This window comes from Pomacea canaliculata, linkage group LG13 (genome assembly GCF_003073045.1).
Source record: "Pomacea canaliculata isolate SZHN2017 linkage group LG13, ASM307304v1, whole genome shotgun sequence".
In the NCBI taxonomy this organism is placed as follows: Eukaryota; Metazoa; Mollusca; class Gastropoda; order Architaenioglossa; family Ampullariidae; genus Pomacea; species Pomacea canaliculata.
Genome location: NC_037602.1, coordinates 14,339,412 through 14,362,120, shown reverse-complemented (window position 1 = coordinate 14,362,120; position 22,709 = coordinate 14,339,412). Strand labels below are relative to the sequence as shown.

The 22,709-nt window shown below is 40.8% G+C and overlaps 2 protein-coding genes across 3 annotated transcripts; both read right to left on the bottom strand.

Moving 5' to 3' along the window:
* Window positions 1–2,393: 2,393 nt before the first annotated feature.
* LOC112554051 (pancreatic triacylglycerol lipase-like) lies at window positions 2,394–5,796 on the bottom strand. Its single transcript, XM_025221631.1, has 6 exons — window positions 5,612–5,796; window positions 4,997–5,295; window positions 4,454–4,679; window positions 4,089–4,205; window positions 3,174–3,293; window positions 2,394–2,949 (listed from the first exon to the last, which is right to left on the bottom strand). Exons 1-6 carry the CDS (start codon window positions 5,664–5,666, stop codon window positions 2,726–2,728), a joined length of 1,041 nt encoding a protein of 346 aa, XP_025077416.1. The 5' UTR covers window positions 5,667–5,796; the 3' UTR covers window positions 2,394–2,725.
* A 14,077-nt stretch (window positions 5,797–19,873) lies between these two features.
* LOC112554021 lies at window positions 19,874–22,621 on the bottom strand. Of its 2 annotated transcripts, none has more exons than XM_025221589.1 (3): window positions 22,587–22,621; window positions 21,533–21,623; window positions 19,874–21,185 (listed from the first exon to the last, which is right to left on the bottom strand). In XM_025221589.1, the coding sequence occupies exons 1-3, from the start codon at window positions 22,605–22,607 to the stop codon at window positions 20,443–20,445; spliced, it is 855 nt and encodes a 284-aa protein (XP_025077374.1). In that variant the 5' UTR covers window positions 22,608–22,621; the 3' UTR covers window positions 19,874–20,442. The 2 variants fall into 2 exon arrangements, with proteins under 2 accessions (XP_025077374.1, XP_025077373.1); XM_025221588.1 differs by lacking the exon at window positions 22,587–22,621 and adding an exon at window positions 22,003–22,098.
* Window positions 22,622–22,709: the final 88 nt, after the last annotated feature.

Genomic DNA, 22,709 nt, shown 5'->3' with positions numbered 1-22,709 from the left:
TTCCACCACATCAACAGGTGGTCGCTGCTAAACGTCTGTATAAATGGCGCCTCACATATTCCAACCCACCTATCCCGTTTTTCTGTTTTTCTTGCTTCCTTCACTAATGCATTCATTTTAAAGCCATTACTGTAGGCTGCAACATGATCTGTTATTTATTCTTTTACTTAAGGCCACAAGTCCCATTTATGAAGGCTTTGTTTATTTATTTGAGACAACTACTGGTGTGAAGGCAGGATTTATTTATTATTGTTAGCTGATTACGGTTGGCGTTCACACAGCGCCATTCAAGCTTAGCTGGGATGAGGTCATGGCTTGTCACGTGACTACCACCTTCATACAACGGCTGTGTGAAAATAAATGTGTGAAATAAAGCAGTGTGTGTGTGCTTTTCCTACCCTCCGACAAATGGCATACACAAAAGCTTAGTAATGTCCTTTAAAAGGACTTTGATCCCCCGTCACATTCACAGACAAGGATAAAATAAAAAGAAATAAATCGGCAATATATTACATTGTTTTACTGCTTTCACCTGTTTCTGATAAGAATAAGGACGCGTCCTCCTCTTTACAATCTCTGTAATAAATAATTTTATCCTAAGAAAAAAAGAGGTTAACATCGACAAGGCGACAAGTATGAACAAGAACAACTACATCCGGGCTATTTATCGCCCAAAGAGAACTCGTGACTAGAGATCATCACCTGATCTTACGGATCCACCGATGTTTGGAAGAAAACTAAACTTGGTTCTTGATTAGTCATGTCATAATTCTGACCAATCGGAGCACGAGTATTGTGTCACGTTGCCCGTAGCAAAATCTTCACGGGAGGGAGTTGCTGGATCGGGAGGTAATGTGAGAAAGGAAAAGGCAATGTGTCTTATTTTGATGTCACTCAGACCTTTATAGTGCAGCGCCACCTACATGTTAACACTAGAACAAGTAGAAATTCCTCATCATTGTACAAAAGGATGTGGGAGCTTGGAGACGAGGATAACAAGACATAGAATGGCGGGTTTACTGTTAATGACCGATACAAGTACCAATGTTGTCATGACTATAAAAATCTTTTTCTTCAAATCAGAATGAACATACCCTCTCCTTCCTTTCCACTCTCACAATAACAGCCTTTGAACATCACACAATCCAAATGGAATTAATCATTCTTTTCAGATGTGATTCCTTTTTATTCCTGCTTGAAGTTACACACAAATAGTCCCTTGTTCGTTTAAGAGACCAAACTCCCTTCATCAGCCCGCTGTCAAACTTGTTTCGCATTCAGAACAGACCCAAAAAAATAAATAAATAAATCTCGCCATTAATAAGCCTGAAAAAGCCTTCAGCATCAACAACTCCTTTGTCACATCACGTTCAGGTTTCCGTGAGAACTTTTATCTCCTGACAAAATGTCCCCCATCCCACTTTCCTACACTCCATCTATCCACGCCTGGTCGATTGTTGTAAACATTATTGTGTGGCTGTGAGAAGTTTTCACAGTGTAATGTGTGTGTAAAACACTAGGACTCAACGCCATGCTGCCAGTAGTCAAACGAGCTTCAACTAAAAGCAGCGGGAGGAGACCACTTGACTGGAACAGCCACCTACACCAACAGCTGCCCCACGACCTGACTACGCCGGGGGTGCGTTACATGAGAAAACCAATGTTTCGCGCGTGAAACGAGATTTTAGCGAGCAAGAGCTGTCAGATATGATAAATTATTGTTTCATTGTCCAGAAATGATGATTTATTAACTGTTTACAGTAATATACAGTGAGTTCTCTTTTCCCATGCTCTTCTGAAGGGAATTTGAAATCCTGCACACCCTTATCCAGTAATTCTGATTTTCATTATCCCATCTTGTATGTGCTTCATTTATACAGAGAGGTAAATATTATTTTTAAAAAATTATAAAAAATTATATTATAAAAGAAATTATAAAAAATTAATCTTTAAATAAAAGAAAAACTGTTTCTTTAGATTTTGTTGAGGGAAATTAGAAATCAATGAAATAATAAAAGCAGTATATGAATTGCTGGATCGGGAAGCAATTAGAGGAAGGACGAATGCCGTCCCTAGAGTGTACTTCGCATCTTATTTCGATGGCACTCAGACCTACAGGGTAGCGCCACCTACACATTACCTGACACTCGAACAAGTAGGATGTCCTCATCACCGAGTTGTGTGAAAAGCCCAGGAGCTTGGAGACAAGAATAACAAGACAAAGGGTGAAGTGTTCACTATTAAGGGCCAATAAAACTTCCAGCTTTTTTAATGATTATCAAAATCTATTATTCCCCATATGAGAATGAACATACCCACCCTCTTCTTTTTCGTCCTGGTAATAAAAGCCTTCTCTCACACACACACACAATTAAAGCGGATGGAACTAATCATTGAATTGACAGTTAAATGTTTTATTGCTGAAAGTTTTCGTTCTTCTCCTTCAGTGTTGACTTTTCCAAAGATTTCAAATTATGCAGAATAATTTTATGCTTCACAGTACGACACACATTTTTGATAAACATCAAGGGGAGCCAGACAGATGCAATGATAATAGTGACTTTTTAACTTTACTTCTCAAAGAGTTTGTGCTTGTAAAGATGGTAGGACCTTCGCAGCCGCCATTTTGAAGTACGGTGCCGCCGTCTCGCGTGTGTTCATCACTTGGTGTCCACTACATTTTCTGGCGCTCGTTATTTTCTGGGGTGCTCAGAGAAAGGTGTGATCAGAAAGGATAGCTTGGGGCAGTGTGCAGGACAAAGAGGCCAGAGGTCGAAGTGTGCGCGTGGTAACCCATGTTGTTGCAGCCGCTGCCGCAGCTCGTGCATTGACCTTTGCTGTAGGCGTCCAGGCTGGCGCAGGGGAAGGCTTGGAACTGGTTGTCGTTGATGCTGGCGGTGAAGTACCTGGTGGCGATGTTGTGGCTGCAGGCGACGTCTGATGTCACTGCTGCAAGCGGAAAAAAAGGTGTGAAGCTTTCGAACACAAGAGAAAGAAAATGGCCAACTTCCAAACTTTTTTAAAGAGGATTCAAAGTATTCTTCAATATTTCACAGTGATGATCACCCACCAAGACAGTCACGTGCTCAGAACTATCGATATTGTCTGTATGAACGAAAACTGATTGACTAACTCACACAATTACTTGCTGACACATGTTAGACGATACTTACTGGTGATCTGTCCGGTCAGGAGCTTTGTCCAGTTGATTTTTTCAGCCGGACAGCCAGGCATGTTGACGCCACCGTTGGGGAAGAAGTCGACATGACCGAGAGTGTTTCTAATTCCAACACCTTTCAGAAAACAACAAACACACAGTTAACTTTTACAATCTAAAGATAACCAGCTACTAGCTCGTTGACAACAGATACACAGAACCACCATTTCTTCCGGCAATAATGCAAGGTAATGGCCTTTACAAAGGCAGACTAGGAACAGCTGTGGGGATCCACCTTCTATGGTCAACAACACCACGTGACTTCAGCCCTTCGCCGTCTGCTGCAAAGGTCCAGCAGTCTGTTTTAGTCGTTCAGCGTTCTCCGGAAATTGAGTCTTTTTACCAGAGAAAGGTGAACCTTTTGTCTCTTTTATTTATAGGCTTTTATAGGTTCTTTCTTTGTGTGTGTGTGTGCACGCGTGTGCTTAATTCATAAATAATAAAAGCAAAAGCCATCTCTTTGTTAAAAGCTTTTATCAGTCAGTTTTTTTTTTTCGTCTGGTTTCTTCTTAATAAAATTCCTGATTGATACTGTCATGGTGTAAAAGGATCCTCGCCAGGCAGTCAGTCCGCTGTATTCTTCCGGCGACCCACATCTCCCTGTTCAAAACCAAGTCTTCTTCATTTCTTTCTCTGTTTGTTTGCTTGTTTATTTGTTTGTTTGTTTGTTTGTTTTTTGGTTTTGGAGATTTAGGGGAGCTAAGGCAGGATACACGTAAACAAAATTTATTTATTCGAACATTTTAGCATCTTTAGTTTTATTTTTTTTTGTTTATTTATTTAGTCTGTTAGGCAGAAATTTTCTCACATTAGTAGTGTCATGAAAGACTCGCAACAGCGACTTGTTACCTGGCCTTGTCACGTGACCTACCAGCTTCGTGCAGCGGCTGTGCGTCCGTGTGGATGACGTCGACGAAAGCTGCGTCGCTTTTGTCCAGTCGCACCCTCTCGCTGTAAGTCTCGAACAGCGGGGCAGCGGGGTCCAAACCTGCCACGAGTCAGCTTGGTCATTCATTCCTCCTTTTTCTCCATCGATCCGTCCACCCCCACCCCAAAATTCCCTTGTTAATTTATATGCTCGCGTGTTCTTATTTACTCAAATACTTTACCACAGGACCGATTTTAAAAAAATCCATAATGGCATCTCAAAAGCCACAACTTTTATAAGGACATGTTCTTCTTGACAATTTCCGCTTAAAAAAATAAATAAACATGCTCGATAATATCTTCGCCCACCTGTGATCCTTCCCATACCATGGACCTTCTCCCCAGCATACCCGGCGATGTGAGAGCCGAGGGAATGGCCGATGATGTGGAACGATGAGGCGGCTGCCCCCAGCGACTGGGCTGTCAAGATGAGTGTGGCGATGTCTGCGCCAACTACGCGGGTGTTAGCCGCCGCCTGGAAGTAGTTCGGCCCTTTGGCCCCCGTCTGCCAGTCCACGACGATGACATTAACGTTCTGGGTGATGGAGAGAGAAAAAAAAAACATGAAGTGACAAACAATGTGGCTCTATGGCTTGGTGATAGTTGTAGAGGAGAGAAATGTCTGTAGGTAGCATGAAATAAAAGCGAATCTGATTGAATGAATGAATGAGTGAACACAAAACAAAGAGACAAATGTATTTATTATTCTGTTTTCAAGACTGTTTTTCAGTCAGAATGAACACATTCAAGCCCTCGTTCCAGCTTGTAGAGTCCCTCTGATTTTGTGTGCTCCTCGTTTGCTCATACCCTTGTGTAGAAAGAACAGAAGGAAGGAAGGACGATGCCGCCTACCTTCTGCAACAGCTTGCCCACCATCTCGTGGATCCAGCTGCTGCTGCCGGAGTCGGTGAAGCCGTGCACGATGATCTTGGTGGCGCGGTTCTTGTCGAAGTGGGACGCCTGGAAGGTGCGGGCGTCCTGGGAATGGAGGAGGTGCGGGGACGAGGGGTTGGCCGTGGTGTACAGCAGGAAGCGGATGTTCTGCTGGGTGGGCGACTGCGGCAGGTGAAAGTTGGTGTTGGTGTAGGGAGGCAAAAGGTTGTAGCACCGGAAATCGGACCGCATCTCGTCAAAACAGGTGCTGAGAATACCTTGGAAATGACAATTCGTACACAGGCGTTAAAAATAAATAGAAGAAAAGGAAGAAAGAAAGAAAATAAAGGACAGAAAACATTATGCATTGCAGCTGAACGATTTCAGTATGGCTATATTACGATGTATTTTTGTTCAGTGTGTTTTGCAATCTTTTTGCATAGAAGTGGGGTGTAGTATTTGCGTTTAAATACGACATAGAAAATGTTGTCAACATTGTCATGGTCCTCCTCCTCCTCTTCCTCCTCCTTCTCCTCCTCATCATCATTATCTAACGATGTTTAACTCATAGAAAATAAATGCTGTCTGTTTTACCTTCGCAAAACAAGTGATGGCTGAATGCCAAACCCAGAAGAAGGCGCAGCAGCATGGTGACGGATGCAACAGACGAGAGTTTCTGGACAAACCAAGATGGCGTGTATAGCCGATGACCCTGTCCACACCGACCTCGCAGGAAGGACCTGAGCCTCGCCCCGAATGAAGTGCCCGATGTAGCTTATCTCAGATATATATACAGGTCCTCTAGAAAATGTGATTTATCACGGCTTTGAAATTTACAATCTCATCAAAAACATTTATCACAAAAGCAATGACCTCACTTTTGGTGCTAGGGGGTCATTGCTGTTTGAAGACTGCATGCTCCTGGCCAGGTGATGATGTCCTACAGGCAACTTCTGTAGTATTTGCTTTGTAGGAAGTTCTACGAAGAAATTTTTTAATAATTTGTGCTTGCAACATCGACTTTTGCTGTCTTATGAGTCACAGGAAGTAATTATTTTTCAACTACCTTACATGTTATTATAGAGAACTAAAGGGAAGCTTTAGTTTAGATGGTCTAATAAAAACACAGAGTGAAGGAGGAATCAAGCTGTACAGGGTTACTTTAATAATGTAACCCTGATTTCATTTGGTCTTGTAATACTACATTGTAACATATTTTGGACATTTCTTCGTTGTAATATTTGTCTAATCCTCTAACAGAATATCATTGAAGGTTGTGTAAAGCTGTTTAGAATGATTTGCACCTGAAGTCGTGTATACGGGACCACCCTTTCTGAAGGCAATAAATCTGCAACACTTTAATGTGATAGGTTTATATCTCTGCTCCTAATAATATCAAAGGCACGACACGTTCTTCTCAACTTCATTTCAAGCCTCTTCTCTCTTCAAAATAACAGTCCCTGTAATAAATACTTTGTGACGTAGACAAAAATGTCGGTTAGTTGGAACGGGTTCAAGAACAAGTTATTGCTACTCAAAGAATTTGGTTCTGTTGTTGAATTTAAGCAAAATGATTTTTGAATATTTTGAAACAATATAAAACTTTGAGTCTCTACTGCCCATCACTCTCTCACTCACTCACTCACTCACTCACTCACTCACTCACTCACTCACTCACTCACTCACTCACTCACTCACTCACTCACTCACTCACTCACTCACTCACTCACTCACTCACTCACTCGGTCTACAAGCCATGGCTTCAAAATTTTATCGTTCAGTTTTACGAGATATTTTGAGACACTGAAGTAATAGCGACAAATATCACGCTGTTGTGAGTGACAGATTGAAAAGCATAGTATATCTCGACTACATACCTGTCGAAAATGAATGAAGTAGGAGCTTGGAGAGCCGCAATTGGCCGCTTTCATTGGCGTGCATGTCTCGCACCATTGCAAAGGTCACCTGCGGCAGTTGAGAAGCTTTGACACTAAATGATTTGTTTACGACTTGGCTGCAGAGTTGATGATGTTTGTGGTTGTTGTGCAGTGCCATACATCTGTCAAGTCTTGTCACCGGGCTCCCCGCCTTAGTGTCAGGCATGTATATGAAGGGCTACGCCTTGTCCTCACATTGCATTCAGCTGAATGATGATAGAGCAACAAACCCTAGTCCTGCGGAAGGCGATGGCATGTCAAAAAGACTATAGGCAATAAAAACCGCCGGGAACAGTTGTTGCAGACTAGCATGGTCAGTATTCCGCAGACGACTGACGCAGGTTCTAACCCTTGGACAACAAGAAAAGCCTGTTGAATCAGCAAGAAGACAGCTTGTAAACAATGTGGTGACGAGCAGGAAGCCACGAAGAAAAAAGTTGACAATCTGTGCCGTGATGTGAGGAAGACAAAGGATTGTGTACGAAAACAATAATCAGCCGATTGTGAATCTGACCAGGAGACACGCCGAGATAAATGATACTGTCTCAAAACTTGAAGACGAACTAGGCCACTAAGAAGGAAATTTCATGGCGAAACAAGTTTTGGGACGTCCAGGAGAAATATCCTCAATACCTCTGTCTCCCCATTGGCTCCAGGTCGAGCGAGGACATCATCAGGACAATCTTAAAAATTAGCCCTCTATATTAGGTCACAGTGTGAACACCTTTTACGTACTTTTTATTTCACTATTCTAGTCCATCGAATTTGTAATCAATTTTTCAGCAACTTCCCATCGTCCTAAAGTTCTGAAATTTATTCCATATAACATATAAGAGTGTAGGGACTCTCTCTCAAGATATTTAAAAATCTGATCATCACAAATTTTAACTTATTTATTCATTGATAAGGTAATTAATAATGATAAACTTAATTATAAAATATTTCTAAGAGTGCCCCTCACACTTTTACATTTCAAGTTCTATGTATTAAAGAAAATACCCAGACATAGGTAAAATTATTGTACCCTTTTTAGTGCATTTCAAATAAAAGTTTTTAAACGTCTTTTAGCTTAGAAAAATAAGAAGAGGAGGAAGAACAAAAAACAAAAGAATAAGAACAATAAGCGGAGAAAAAGAAAAACAAGCACAAGAATTAACTGCTATACTAGCATCTGACTGGTACAGAAACAATAGCGATAATTGAGTTGATTTATTGAGAACTTACCCTACCATCAAGAGCTACATGTATATCAAAGTTCTTTACAAAGAGAGATGAAGCGATCCGCATAGATGCGAATCTTTGAGAAGGCAATAACTTTCTGCTTCAAAAAGTAGCTACAGATTATTGCAAATCGTTAAAAAGGTAGATACATTTTTTACAAGCATCTCATACATAAGGGGCGAACCAAACGATTGGCCAATATTCACTACAGGTTGTCATAGTACTACCGTGGAAAGCAAGGTTTTTAAGAAACTGATCTTGGAGTCGGCCACCTTGTTTTTAAGACACACTTTGTATACAAGGCATGCAAATGGTTACAAGTGGTTTGACAGAGAGGCCTCAGTATTATCACACACTCGAATCTACCATTCGAAAAGACAGCAGTTGCCCGTGTAAGAGAGACTCAAGACTCAAATTCTTTATTGCTAGCCCATTGACCCATACAAGTATGAGAGAGAGAAAGAAAGAAACAGACAAAGAAGGAGAATGTGTGTGCGCGTGCACATCAACAAGTCAACTGGAGTGCGAATAGTGCACTAAACTGCGATGCAGTCTACTTTCCAAACTCTAAGTGCTTCTTAACGGTTAATGGAGCCAGAAGAAATGAGAGAAAATTGTACCTAAAGACCTCAGACCCCTGAAAATTCCCAACGGGCACTTTCGCTGCTCTCTCTCTCCATTTGCAAGGCCTCTGCCCTGCTCCTTGTGCTCATCTCCGTCGCCACTGTCTTTTGAAAGCAGCAGACTTCCGTCTCTCCAGCCGCTTTTTTGTGCTCCGACCCACATCCTCCACGAAAATTATTGTGGCGTCTGGCAACAGCATGCCACCTTAATTTGACTCTCATTTCCTGACTTCAATACAACATCCCTCTACCATCTTCTTCCTTGGCAGAGTTATTGATTCCCTCTCTAGCATCGGCATGCCGGAGAGTGTTGTGATGTTGTTTACCAATGAAATGAAATAATTACGGTGAAGAAAACTGCTCCCGACGGCGCAAACCTGGTGAGATCGTCTCCCCCTTGGACGGCTGGCTCTCGGGGTCGCTCTTGATCCCCCGTGAGGTGGGCTGACCATGACCCGATGTGACGACTGTGCATGGAGAATTGCGTTCCGAAGGCAAGACTAGCAAATAATCTCCATTTGCTTCTTCCCTCTTACCGATACCAGCACAGAGGACAAACAAACTCATGAGTTTACCAAAGGGAATGGAAGGGAAGGAGGAGACACAGTCTATGCAACAAAAGTGTTTGACAGAGCTCTATAATCCTGAATTGGGAACAATGCTGTACAAGTTTGATGATGATGATGAGGAGGAGGAGGAGGAGAAGAAGAAGGAGGATTTGATCCACACAGGCGGTGCTTCCTTCAGTTTGACGAGGAGACTTTGCTGAGATCGAGGCAGACAAGTTTAGAACGTGTTTTTTAAAAAAAATTATTCAAGTTTTGAGTCAGTGTCAGCAACGCTTGAACACACACCTCCCATGGATACACCAAGAATGAATGAACAAACTAATGAATGAACCAATGGATGAATGAATCAACGAACAAATAAATGAATGGAAAAAACGTTGAAACCAGTCACTCATATTAAAGTTCCATATATGACTGGACGTTTTTATTTTCTCTTGCAATTTATGAATTTAAAAAACACGCAATCACGATAAGACAATTCTCTTGGTGCCTTGCAAGACAGCAACCATGCGAGCCTGGGCGGTGAAGAGTCACATGATTTGCGGTTGGGCCTCTTCTGCTTTTTCCTCTGCAGATAATTCAATGATGCTCAATGATGCTGTGACCTGTAACGAGCCATAAGCCCAGAGAATGATTCCCTTCCCCATAAAATTTGTGAAAGCTTTTCTCCTGGCTTTCCGTCGAAGTTAGAGCGCGTGTCTGCATGACTTACATTTGTAATAATGTGACCCCGTGTAAACATCCACAGGATAAAACCTCGTGATAATCACTCAAAGATTTTGCTCGTTCTTTCGTTCAAGTAGAAACCTCTAAACAAATGGCACAAGTGGCACTCTAAACAAATCATAAACCATTACAGCTAGAGAAATGCGATGCCTGATCTCATCGCTGGCTCACAAGAGGAGGAGGAGGAGTTGTTGTTTGTTTGTTTGGTGGTGGTGGTGGTTGTTGTTAAAACGTGATTTTTATATAACGCATGCTCATGAAGGAACATGCTCTCAGCACTTAAGACAAAAGCAAGACGTGGACAGAGCCTGGGGGTAACAAGTACCTCTAGGTTTTTGGGGAGCATAGCTGACAGTTCATCGTGTTTGGGACACTTGAACAGTATTCAGGCATGTGTATTCATCATCTTCCTGTACACACTGACAGCGTTGTTTGGTATGTAATTAGTCAGAAAATATGATTTTTCAATTTGAAAAAAAAAAATCTGTCCTCGCCTTCCCTCACAGGTCTTTCAAGCCGAAAGCAGTTGATTATTAGAAGTTCCATCGTATTCCAATCATTTCTGCTTACGTTTTCACTTAAAGAGTTACTGATCATGAAATGCCGTTTTGACATCTATATATCCTTTTTAAAAATGTACGAACTTGAAAATATCTCAAGAATGTTTATTAAGTTTGAACTGCGATGTTAAAATGAATCGTAATTTCTATGACTCACTCTGACACAGAGGCATGTTCTCAAGGATTGCACGTTTGCTTGATTTACGAACTATCTTAAAACTGCTCACATTTCAAAAGGCAAAAAAAAAAAATCAACCATTTATCAAGTTCAAACAGAAAAGAAACCATTTTTCGTGTTGCGGGACCAGAGCAAGGGAAGGTGCTTTTTTCTCTGTTCTTTTGTTCATTTTTCCTCGAGAGAATGATGAACGGGGATTAGAAAATAGAGTTTCGTATTTATGAAAAAAGGAGTTATAGCTGTCAGAATGTTTTGTAATTCAGACAATATAACTTAGATATATCTCAAACTGGCTCTGAATTCATATTCAATTTAATATGAGTGATGGAAAGAGTTTACAAAGTATTTTTGATATATTTGTTCCCCCCTCTACCTTTGCTTGCCTACCTCCCAGCTTCTCTTACTTATGCACATACTCTCGAGAGCGTAGCGACGCGCGCACACGGACACACAATAAATATATGTGTGTGAGAAAAAAGAATGACATTAACTAGTTTTCTATTCCGAGGTCTTCACAACTTTTACGAAATTTAAATGTTTGTCTGCTTGTGTGTGTGTGTGCATACACGTGCTCTATGATGTATGATAGAAAGATATCATCCACCATTTTGTCCAAGCAATATTGCTTTATGAAGAAGGCGCTGTATATTATAACTCGGGAAAAGAGGAGACAAGAAAGATTTATAGCCCTCCACATGGTAGTTTGACGTCTTTCGATAAATAAACAGTTAATAACATGGCTGTCTTTGAAATGAAATGCATTTTCTGAATTCCGAATGAATAGTGATATCTCAGGTCAAACCTCTCTAGCCTGCGTATAAATAAGTTCACAAGAATTACTCCGACATACACTCAAAGGAAATATTCTGGTCATGAATCGATGGACAGACATGTCTTACCTGACAGTGAGATCGACTGACATACAAACAAACTCTCCTCCACTAACATACAAACAAGATATCTCACATCTTCATTAATCAGCAACACTAACGGCTTTAGCATCCATTAAAGTCAAGGATGACAAGGAAAGACAATCTAAAGCTTCAAGTATCTGAGTCGATTATTTCAGAGGATGACTAAGACCCTGAGGTACTTTTATAACAGCGGTTCGTTCGACAAACTGAAACTCATCTAGTGACCAGGATATCTGTCTCCACTCCAAAATCAGGCTAATACTCCTCCTTTGTCAACTCCTTCTCCCTGTACTTATAAGAGACTTGGATCCTGACAGCAAAAGAAAATACAGGGTATGAAAGTGAGATGTTGAGAGAGGATATTTTATGTCTGCTACAGAAACCTCATCACCGATGAGGAAGTGGGAACAAGAATACAGCAAATAATTAGGTCCTGCGAAGACCTGATCACAGTGAAGAGACGCGAGCTGAAGTGGTCTGGACAAATCGCACAAGTTTGGGCAAAGACTTGCAAAGACGATCTTAAAGGGAACAGGACAGGAAATTCGAAGAAGAAGAGAGAAAGTCTCAAAGGAAAGAAATTGGTAGACATCCTCCACGAATGGACTGGCCTCTCAATAGCTGCATTCCAGACTGACAAATAATCAAGAAAAGTGGCTAAAGTTTGTAAAAATATCGCTAGGTCTCCCTTCCGGCCAATCAGGGTTAATTGGTCATCCTCATCATCGTCGTCGTCGTCATCATCATCGTGAGGAGAGGTAACATCTTGGAGGTGTTATGAAGAGTGGAGATAACCACTGGGCTTTGGAACGTCATGTAATATTTGAGATCAATGCATGTACATGTAATTATCAGCAAATATTGGCTAGGGGTAGGACCTCACATGATTTCCGTTTCTTCAACCTCCACATGTTCATTGAGTTACTTAATATCCGCAATCCCGGAAAACCCCGTCCGAGTGTTCTATAGCCTTATTATCAGGATTCATCTTCTTCTGTTCAGATAGACCATAGATACCTACTGTGCTACGTGCAGCACTCATATAAGCAGTATGCATATACTTTCAACCTCAGAAAATAGGGTTACTTCTTGAGCGGGATAATCTGGAATGTGTGAGCAATAAATCAAACAAGTGTCGCATTACACTCGTGAATCAGTAAATCTCTGTGACCCTGTAGCTATACCAGCTGTCTGCTGCATTCGAAATTATAGTCGGAGAGAAGAATTTCACGAGTTCATAAAGAGCACGAAGCAACGCAGATAACTTTAGATGAAGGTAAACAACATTACAGGCACAACCCATAGTAGAGTCAGTGGAATCTCGCTATCCAAACGTATCTCGTTCCGGAAAACCGTATGGACAGCGAATGTATGAATATCCAAGCCAGTAACTATGGCCATATCAAGGCAGCCAGCCCTGTAAATAGATGCCACATGGAGAAAAAGAACAGTGTGCCCAAGACGAGATCTGAACCCAGGACTTCCAACCCTCAGGCGCTAACCGTTGCGCCACCGGACCGCCCGTGGATTTTGGAAATAATTCTTTCCTTGCTTTTGCATGTTCAAGTCCCCTTCCTTACTTTCCCTAACATTTAAACAGCAGAGCTATTAATCAATGGTGACAGTTCATATCAAAAAACACAGTATCTTATAGCTAGCCACTGAATAAAAGAGACGTTTGTGTCGATGTGAGGGCTAAGTGGTGGAAGTGAGAAGGGCCAAAGGTGGCAGTCATTTCTTGAGAGTGATAGAACTTTCAATGCAATGAATATCGAAGATAAATGAGAAAAGTTTTATTTGAAATTTTTATGTTTTCTTCTAAAAGATCCCATTAGACAGTGTCAGTGAAACATGCGCCAATTTCTGTCTTTTAGATCATTGTTTTGGTTTCCCGTTTGTTATATGGGGAATAGTAGGTCGGGCTACTAAGCGAGGATCTACCATACAGGTCCCGACCTAGCTTCAGTAGTAGTTTTATGTCTTTAAAACACACTAATAGTTGCCTCGTGATTCCCCACAACACCCAATCCTCTACCGTCCTACAACCCGCCGTCGCAAACACAAAATAACAGGTTGTTTACAGCAACCTAGTGGCACCAAGACAGCAAAAAGATTTGGCACTTCAAGGATTGATGACATCTGTCCACAAGAAAGGAAGGTCAGCCTTGTAGTATATAAAGCTGCTGACAGGACAATTTATGGGCCATACAAACGCACACGTAAAACAAGACAGGTCATTGCTTATAGTTTCTCGGTTGGATTGACAAGAATTAAATCTTATGAAACGGATCAGCAAATATTTTTTAAATCGTTTAAAACGAGTTTCTGGATGCTGATGTTGAGATAAAATGCCAAGAGCATCAACGGCGATTCCAGCATTTTATATCACGCCTCTTGTTCAAATCCCTAGTTATCTCTCGTTAAAAATTCCTAGGATGTATGATTTTCATAAATTTTCTTCTCCTTCCTATCTCGTTTAATCCCTGTTTGCAAAACGAATGCATGTCTTCATAATCTTGGCTAAAGCTTGACTGTTGTCCTTTTTTTGTAGGCAGTCCTCTCTTGTGGAGCATTCGTATTTTTTTTTTTTTTTTTTTGAGTTTAGGTATTATCAACGGTGGGTTGGGACCGACAATGCAGATAACATCAAGCTGTGCTGGTGTGAAGTCCTAGTTTCATTCTGTACTTCGATCGTTATCTATTACCTGATGTCGTAGTGCAGTGTCTGAAAAACCTTTGTAGTGTAAGATTGTTGACAATTAAAAACCTACTCACGAAACTAATGTAGGCTTCTTAATTAATTTCAGCAGCGGTGTGCACGAAATGTTCACTACCAGGCTACACCACGCTTTACACTGTCTTACAAAGTATGAACACTACTATTTGTGTATAACTGTCACCTACGTCAAATCTCGTTTGTTTTTGTGTTCTTTTGTGGATGTGATGAGCAGGTACTGATCAACATGAGATCATTTCGACATTTTTAATGGCAGAAAAGAAGAAAGGGCAATGTGGCACCCGGAGATAGCCCCCTATCCCCATCACTTACCATACTATAAAAGGTGAGACAATATATGCCCACTAGTTTGCGACAAGAGTTCATTTTTTATGACCCTTGTAAAGCAACGATTTTGCACTCTAGGCAGGTAAGCTGCAATGAAGGGGAGAGAACAAACATGTTTCTGAATCACACCAGGTATGATTCTTACCTCCCTTCTGACTTGTTTATGAGCAATGTTTGAAGTCGTTATACTGTTGTTAACATCAGTCCGCGCGATTGTTTCTGTCCTGAGCGCGTTGAGAACACAACCAAAACAAACACTTTACTATAATGAAACTTTTTCCCTCTTTTTGAGTCATGGTCTGTGCCTCAACATAAATTATATTTCCACGAGCCATAGTCAAGCACCAAAGTGAAGAATGACCTGGCCAGAGCAAAAGGATGTTCCTTTTTTTCCAATCATAATGCACCTTCGAAAAATCTTTAAAGATAGACTAGTCTCTTTTTATTATTCTTTCAGAGCTTGACAACTTTCAGACAACATGTATCTGCAGGATAATCCCTGTATACGATCTGTTTGGGATCTGACCAAATGGAGATGTAGCTGAATTTATCCGATATTTTAATTGCATCCGCTAGACGAACGCTGTTCATATGCTTTGTTAACTGATCTTTTTAAAATGTATCAGTGATACAGAAACATAGGTGCAATATTTCAGGCTGTGATCAAGTTGAACCTCTAATCCCATGTGGTTATATAACCAGGCTGCATTTTTCTTCATTTCTAAGAATTATTTATTTTCTAATGCAAAAGAGTCTGCCTTAGTGTAGCCATGTTTGCGGTAAACTATTATGGGATCATGATGACCCGTTATCAAATGTTTTGGAAACCTCCCTATATATGGCTCACTCTTTATCCCTTAGATTGTAGTCCTTGAGAGATTCCACAAGTTTCTGGCTTTTTGTATCGCCCTGAAATTTCTGAATTAGCTCTTTTACAACTGCTCCAGTTTTTGTATCTTTCTCTCTTCTTGTGACTCACTGACCACCTTCAAACTCCATTTCACCTGTGAACTCTGTTCCACGTTCCTTCTAATTATCTATTTTTGATCTCGCCTCCTGGGGCCCCTTGTATGAAACGAGAATAAGTCGTCTCCACAGGGCAAAGTCAGTTTGTCGTATTCGACGAGTCTTATATCAAGTCTTACAGATTCTCCCTGAAGGGTTTAGACAGGAGTAGGTGTATATAGAGGTCGTAGACATGAGCTTCAAAAACATCGAGGAATGAATCAATATTATCGAGTTCTTTTTGAAGAGAGGGAACTTTGGGTCTAGTCCTCTAGTTCTTATATTTCAAGTTAGCACTGGCTAACTTTTTCAATGATGTCAAGGTATTTCTCATGAACTTGCTCATTCTCGCTGTACCAATTATATAATCAAAATAACAAATTACATTTGGTTAATTCTTCAGGATAGTTTCCATAGTTCTCTAGAGGCCTCTTGTAAAAATATCTCCCACATAGAGAGATGAATTTCGTAAGCTTCGCACACGCTGGATTAAGGGGAATCTAAGGGAAGCCTGACGTCGCTTCAATGCACATGTGTCTCATCGAGATTGCAGAACAGGGCATAGACAACTTCTATCATCTTCATTTAGCCCATCCTAGTTACTGCTTCTTTTCTTAGCAGATTTTACTGATTGCTTGCACTTCAAAGACTGCTGATCACGAACTCTTGTCGTTGTAATGAACTGTCCATTGTACTTAGGACTTCTTCTCTTCTGCATTGGTTTTCAGTAATTTTGAACGCAGTGACAAATTATTGGATTGTGTTGACGATAGGGTCCATGTGTCAATGTTTAACTTTATATCACAACACCCAAACTGAAGTACAGTTGTCCATGGTCCATGGTGGTTCATTACCACCGCATTAATGTGCGCGTCTCAAGCTCTCTCTCTCTCTCATACACCCGAACGTGTTCGTTCATACAACAACAATTGTAGTCTTTCCTGGCCGTACATTTTACTGTGCTCACATTTTTTTTAATTCAATGATTAATTCCATCACACTCTTCGTCATTGCTGGAGAAAAGGGACGACTCCAGAGCATCATTTTGAAGGCACGGCAACATGAGCAGGTGAAAATACAACCACAAACGTGTATAGGCGGATTGCTGTCTACCGAGACCAACGCTTAGCCTCTGGCGAAGTTGTCTCGGCGAGCCTTAACAATGAATGTAACAAAACCGGAAGCTTTGTACACTCCTGCCTCGTTTTAGTAGTTAACTGGAAAAAAAATCGTCTGCCAGCAGTCCAGTGATACAAGTTCGTGGTCGCACCAATGTGAACGGACAACACAGTAACACAAGTGTTTCTCAGCTCATGAAAAGAAGTGCAACAACTGTAGCAGACTTGGACATTTTGTTACAGTGTACAGGACAAAGTCGATATAATTATGCATGAAAAACATTTTGTTGGGACCTCGCCGTGGCCTATAGTTTGTTGCTCTTCCCTGCTTAGAGGCTAAGCCCTGGGTAAAGAACGAATGGGTGTGCATGACGTGAAAGAGAGTTTTGACAGAGTGAAAGTAGGTCGTTAAAAAAGAGGAAGATCATCTGGATAGAGAGAGAGAGAGAAAAAAAAAAAGAGGAAAGAAAATGAAGGAAAACAAAAACAACATGGGTGTGAAAATTGCCAGTAACCGGCAACGAAGAATAAAGGGTAAATTGGATTTCTGTTTCTCAGAAGTTGTCCGTCCACAGCAACAACATACAAAGTGTTATATTTTCACTGAGTTTAAGTTCCTCTGACCCCAGCGACGACAAACAGTATTATAGCTTTATAGAAGTTCCCCTGTCCCTATCGACGACAAAATATGTTACATTTTAGTTTTAAAAAAACAAAACCCAAACAATACTTGGTAATTTGATTCTGGTTTCCTCCACTGTAGCTTCCTCAGACCTGAAGTGACAATAAATGTGGGTTTGCACAGCAAAAATACGAAAAGTTTCATCCTTACAAAAATGGCCTTTTAAAAATTGTTGTAACTGGATCTACAACATCCCCCATAATCTTCAAATCACTTCCTTATTTAAAAAAAAAAAAAAAAGCTTCTGTGCTGCATGCTTATAAATTTTATTTCTTTGCTCATACTCAATAAAACAATTTTATCGCATTTCAGCTAACAGTAAATTGCATACATATATGCACGAATAAATAAAACTAAAATATGTGAATGGGTGCCTGCAAACAAGTTAAAGTCACAAAGTACCATAAAAGATAGCATCCAGAAGTTTCCCTCTAGAGCAGACCTGGGCAAAGGCCGGCCCGCCTCCTGTCTCTGACCGGCCCGCCCGCTGGCCCGCCCGCCAGTATATATACTATATATACAGTATTGGGTAAAACTGAGTTAACTATATTGGTCCGGCCCTCTAAAACCATCCCAATTTCTCATGCGGCCCCTTGGGAACATTAATTGCCCACCCCTGCTCTAGAGTAAGGTTACATTAAAACCATCATCACCACCACCACCATTATTTGTATAAATGATGATGATGATGTAGTTTTATAACGCGCTAGTATCCGCATCACAAAGATGCGCTCAATGCGCGGTGATCCCAGCAGCCACCAAACTGCAGGTTCAATGAAAACTTCAAAAAAGTTTAAACAAGTGAGTCTTAAGATTTTTCTTGAAGATCCAATACTATCAGACTCTTGGTCGAGAGGGGAAGCGAGTTCCACAAAGCGGGCTACATTGGAGAAGGATCTGAAACCCGCAGTCTTCTTGTTAGCATTCCCTGACTGAACACTCGGTCGTTCAAGTCTGAAGTGTGCTGCTGAACGAAGGTTCCGCTGGGGTTGGTAACAGCGAATGAGTTCTTGGAGATAGACAGGCGCAAGGTCGTGAAGACAGCCATAGGTTAAGGTTAACAATTTATGCTCAATTCGCTTCTCCACAGGAAGCCAATGTAGGTCACGAAGTACAGGAGTAATATGGTCAGTTGTTTTCTTTCCTGCAACTATCCTCGCAGCCGTATTCTGCACTCGCTGTAGCCTCGACAACTCGCTCTTTGAAATCCCCCAGAGGCAGCTGTTGGCATAGTCTAACAGGGCTTCTGCTTACGCAAAAAATTGTGTACAGTACGCATTAAAAGTTCGGAGGACCCCTTCAATTTTCGTCGATGGGGTCCCCTCCAAAGTTGGGCGAAGAACAGGGACCCCTTAAAAATCTGAAGAAGGGGTCCCTGGGACCCCAAAGAATTTAGCCTTAGCAGAAGCCCTGGTCTAATGTAGAACCGATGAGGGACACAGCAACTGCATTTGCAGTCTTCTTATTAAGACTGGGTCGGAGTCGTCCAAGAGTGCGGATATGGAAATAACATGCCTTGACTACAGAACTGACATGATCAGACATAGAAGATTGTCAACATAGAGTCCAAGGTTCCGTACGGAGCTGGAGAGGGGGATTCTAGCTTGACCCACTTGGATGGAGTCTAGAGAGACTTTACTAAGGCTAAGCTTGGAACCACATAGCATCGCCTCTGTCTTCTCATCATTAAGCTTGAGTTTATTCCTCAGCATCCATGACTTGACCTCTAAGCAACAATCTTCTACAGCACAAACTGCCTCACGCACCGACTCACTGTCAGTACTAAATGAAAAATAGAGTTCAGTGTCATCTGCAAACATCTTACGGTTCACATTATGCTTCTCAATGAGAGGACCAAGCTGAGATGTGTAAATAGAAAATAGAACCGGGCCCAAAACAGAGCCCTGCGGGACACCGCACAGCAATGGAACTGTCACTGAAGAAGCTTGATTGACCATCACCCTTTGTGTGCGGTCACTGAGGTAGGAATGGAACCACTGCAAGGCGGAACCACCAATGCCCACCTCCATCTGGAGACGAGTCAGAAGAGTGGTGTGATCAATGACATCGAAGGCCGCACTCAGATCGAGGAGGACCATAAGAGTCACTTTCCCTGCATCCGCACTGCACAGAAGATCGTTCATAAGACGCAGAAGGGCTGTCTCACAGCTGTGCTTGGGTCTGTACGCCGACTGGAATTTATCCAATAAGCTGTAGCGATCCAGGTGGAATGTCAACTGCTGAGCAACGACACGCTCCACAAGTTTCGAAACAAAAGGCAAATTCGACACAGGTCTATAGTTTTTACACGAGCTCAGGTCCAAGTTGTGCTTCTTTAAGATAGGCTTGATCACAGCTGTTTTAGGAAAATGAATCAGCTGTATTACTGGAAGTGTCTTTCAATGAGACTGCTTGTCAAGAAGAAAAACACTTAAAAATGACCTGGCCTTCAACAAGACAGTTTTCCTAGTCAGGTGTTTCAAAGGATTTGGCCTTCAACATGGCAGTAACCCAAGTCAGGTGTTTAAAAGGATCTGGCCTTGAACACAACAGTATTCCTAGTCAGGTGTTTCAAAGGATCTGGCCTTAAACATGACAGTTTTGCTAGCCAAGTGTTTAGAAGGATCTGTCCTTAAACAATACAGTTTTGCTAGTGGTGTTTCAAAGGATCCAGCCTTCAATATGACAGTCCTCCAAGTCGGTGCTTCAAAAGGATCTGGCATTTAACATGACAGTCTTTCTTGTCAAGTGTTCTCTTTTTTATCTCTATCATTACAATCTAACTTTTCTATAAGAGCATGAACTTCTTTTTCTTTCCTGTCATATTCTTATTTTCGCCTCTTCCTTTCTTCAATTATCCACTTTAAACGTTCATGTTCTAATTTTTCCTCTTCCTTTTTCCGCTTACTGTATCCCTTTTGAAACCATCTTTTAAGACAGTCCATCATTTTTTCACTGTTCCAAAGCTCTAAAGATGTCAGACATGCTATACTTGAAGGTAACTTCAGCTTACGATCTGAAAGAAGTGGTACATATGAAAAATCTTTGTTAGAATTGAAAATAGCCTCACTTAGGGAAACTACACTCATGAAGTATGTTAAATGGTCTTTTAAAAAGATTTCAGTGATATACATAAATGTGTATGTGCATAACTTCAAGTTGTGATCCAGCTGAGAAAGTATAAGACCCGTATCTGGTCCCATACAATCATACAACTGGACTCTGGGTTTTTCTCCATTACTGAACGTAATGTTTTGTTCTATTTTCAACATAAAAGCCTTTGCCTCATTGTAGTCTTTTTCATGATACACTATTATGGCATCATGGTAGTCAGTTTTTAAATTATCTGGAAGAATTTCCCTTTCTTCATCACTTATATTGTTTTCTTTGGGAATTTTCTGAAGTATATCACTCCTGTGTAACCCTGAATTACTTGATCTGGCCCCTTCAGAACTGCAGTCACTGCTTCCAGACAAACTGTTTCTTTCAATGATATTTGCTTGGTTTATACTTTGAGGTGACTGACTTGAACATTGTGATGGTAAATCCCCTCTGCCAAATGTTTTGACCTCTGTTAAACAAAAAAATAGAATCAACACTCTAAAAAATTGTTTAGCGTTGATCTTGCAACCCTATATTAAAAAGTATTTTCTTCCTAAACATTATTGAAAATTTATAACACAGAAGATGGGGTTCATTGATAGTTTGAAAATGTAGATGTCTTAAATGAAAACAGCATTTATAGGCTATCTCACCCACATCTAAAGACACTGGCCTATGATTTCTTTTACAATAACAGTAAACATTAGACTGACATTACACTTGATTACAGGCTTTGTTCTAATTTATTTAGTTAATTTATTGGTTTTAAGTGGCTAATCATAAACATGATCTATGGAATCAAAAATGGTCTAACACCTGTTTCAAATTCTGGTGTTGAAGAAAATGGTTCAGCATCATCTGTAACATCTTCTGGCAAATTCTTTGGCACTGACATATCTGAATTTTTCTGAAAGAAATATTGCAAAGGTAAAATAGCAAGGCTAGCAAATACTGGCTCTTCTACGAGTCTCAGCTTAAATCATTAATTTCAGCTCAGCTTAAAACAGATGTCAGACGAAGATTAATCCACAACTTTTATAATTACTTATTAACAACTAACAAGGCCAGTACCCGCCTTACTAGAGAAACATCCCTTTGACATGCTGTCATTGCTCAGTGCGCTCACAACCAGCTCAAATCAGCAAAAAAGGGAGTTGGTAGGTGGGGGTCTCTCGTATCACCCTCTGAAATAACGTTATTGTCAAAAGTCGCTCAGATGACTCGTGTGTGAGCTAACGGGTAATGTGACCAGTCTCCTTTCAGACAGAGCTGTTGTGAATGGATACCTGACTCCATAGAGTGTTGAGGAAGGGCAAAGCACCAAAAGGAAGAGATGGGTGTTTGCCCAGAAAACTGGGACCCCAATATCTCATTCCCCAACAAGACCTACAAAAATAAGTTAGGGGACATTTTTTAACCCAACAAAAGCTAAAATAATATTAGCTATTGGGTGCCAAGAGGAGAATTTTTATTTTCTTTCTCTATGGCGATAGAATTCATGTTGGGAGCTATATCATTCATTTTATAATCACAGAATTAAATTGTCTACCTAGAATACATTCTATAGCTATAGAATTACCTATAGAATATATATAAAATGAATTTGATAGTAACTTCTAAACATAATATAAATGAAATACCAAAGGTTGTTTTTTTTTTCTCTCATCTCTCGTTATGAATTCCATTCTGTAATTATTTTTTTAAAATGATAACTAGAGGGAGAAAGTTATACAATTTCCCTCTTGGTGCCCCTTTATTTAGCAGTGTTTTAAGTTTGTTTTCATTTTCTTTTCTAAGCCTTGTTTAAAATTGATTTAATTAGAGGCTTTTCCTCCGAATCAAATCATAATACCTGTATTTGCTTGCTTACCTTCTCCTCCACCTTCCTCATTCCGAGAGTTGTTAGTTATTTCCCCTGACCTGGGGAGCTCGTCGTTAGTCCCCAGTCTCCTTGCTCTAACTACAGCCAGAACCTTGTATTTCGATAGAAATG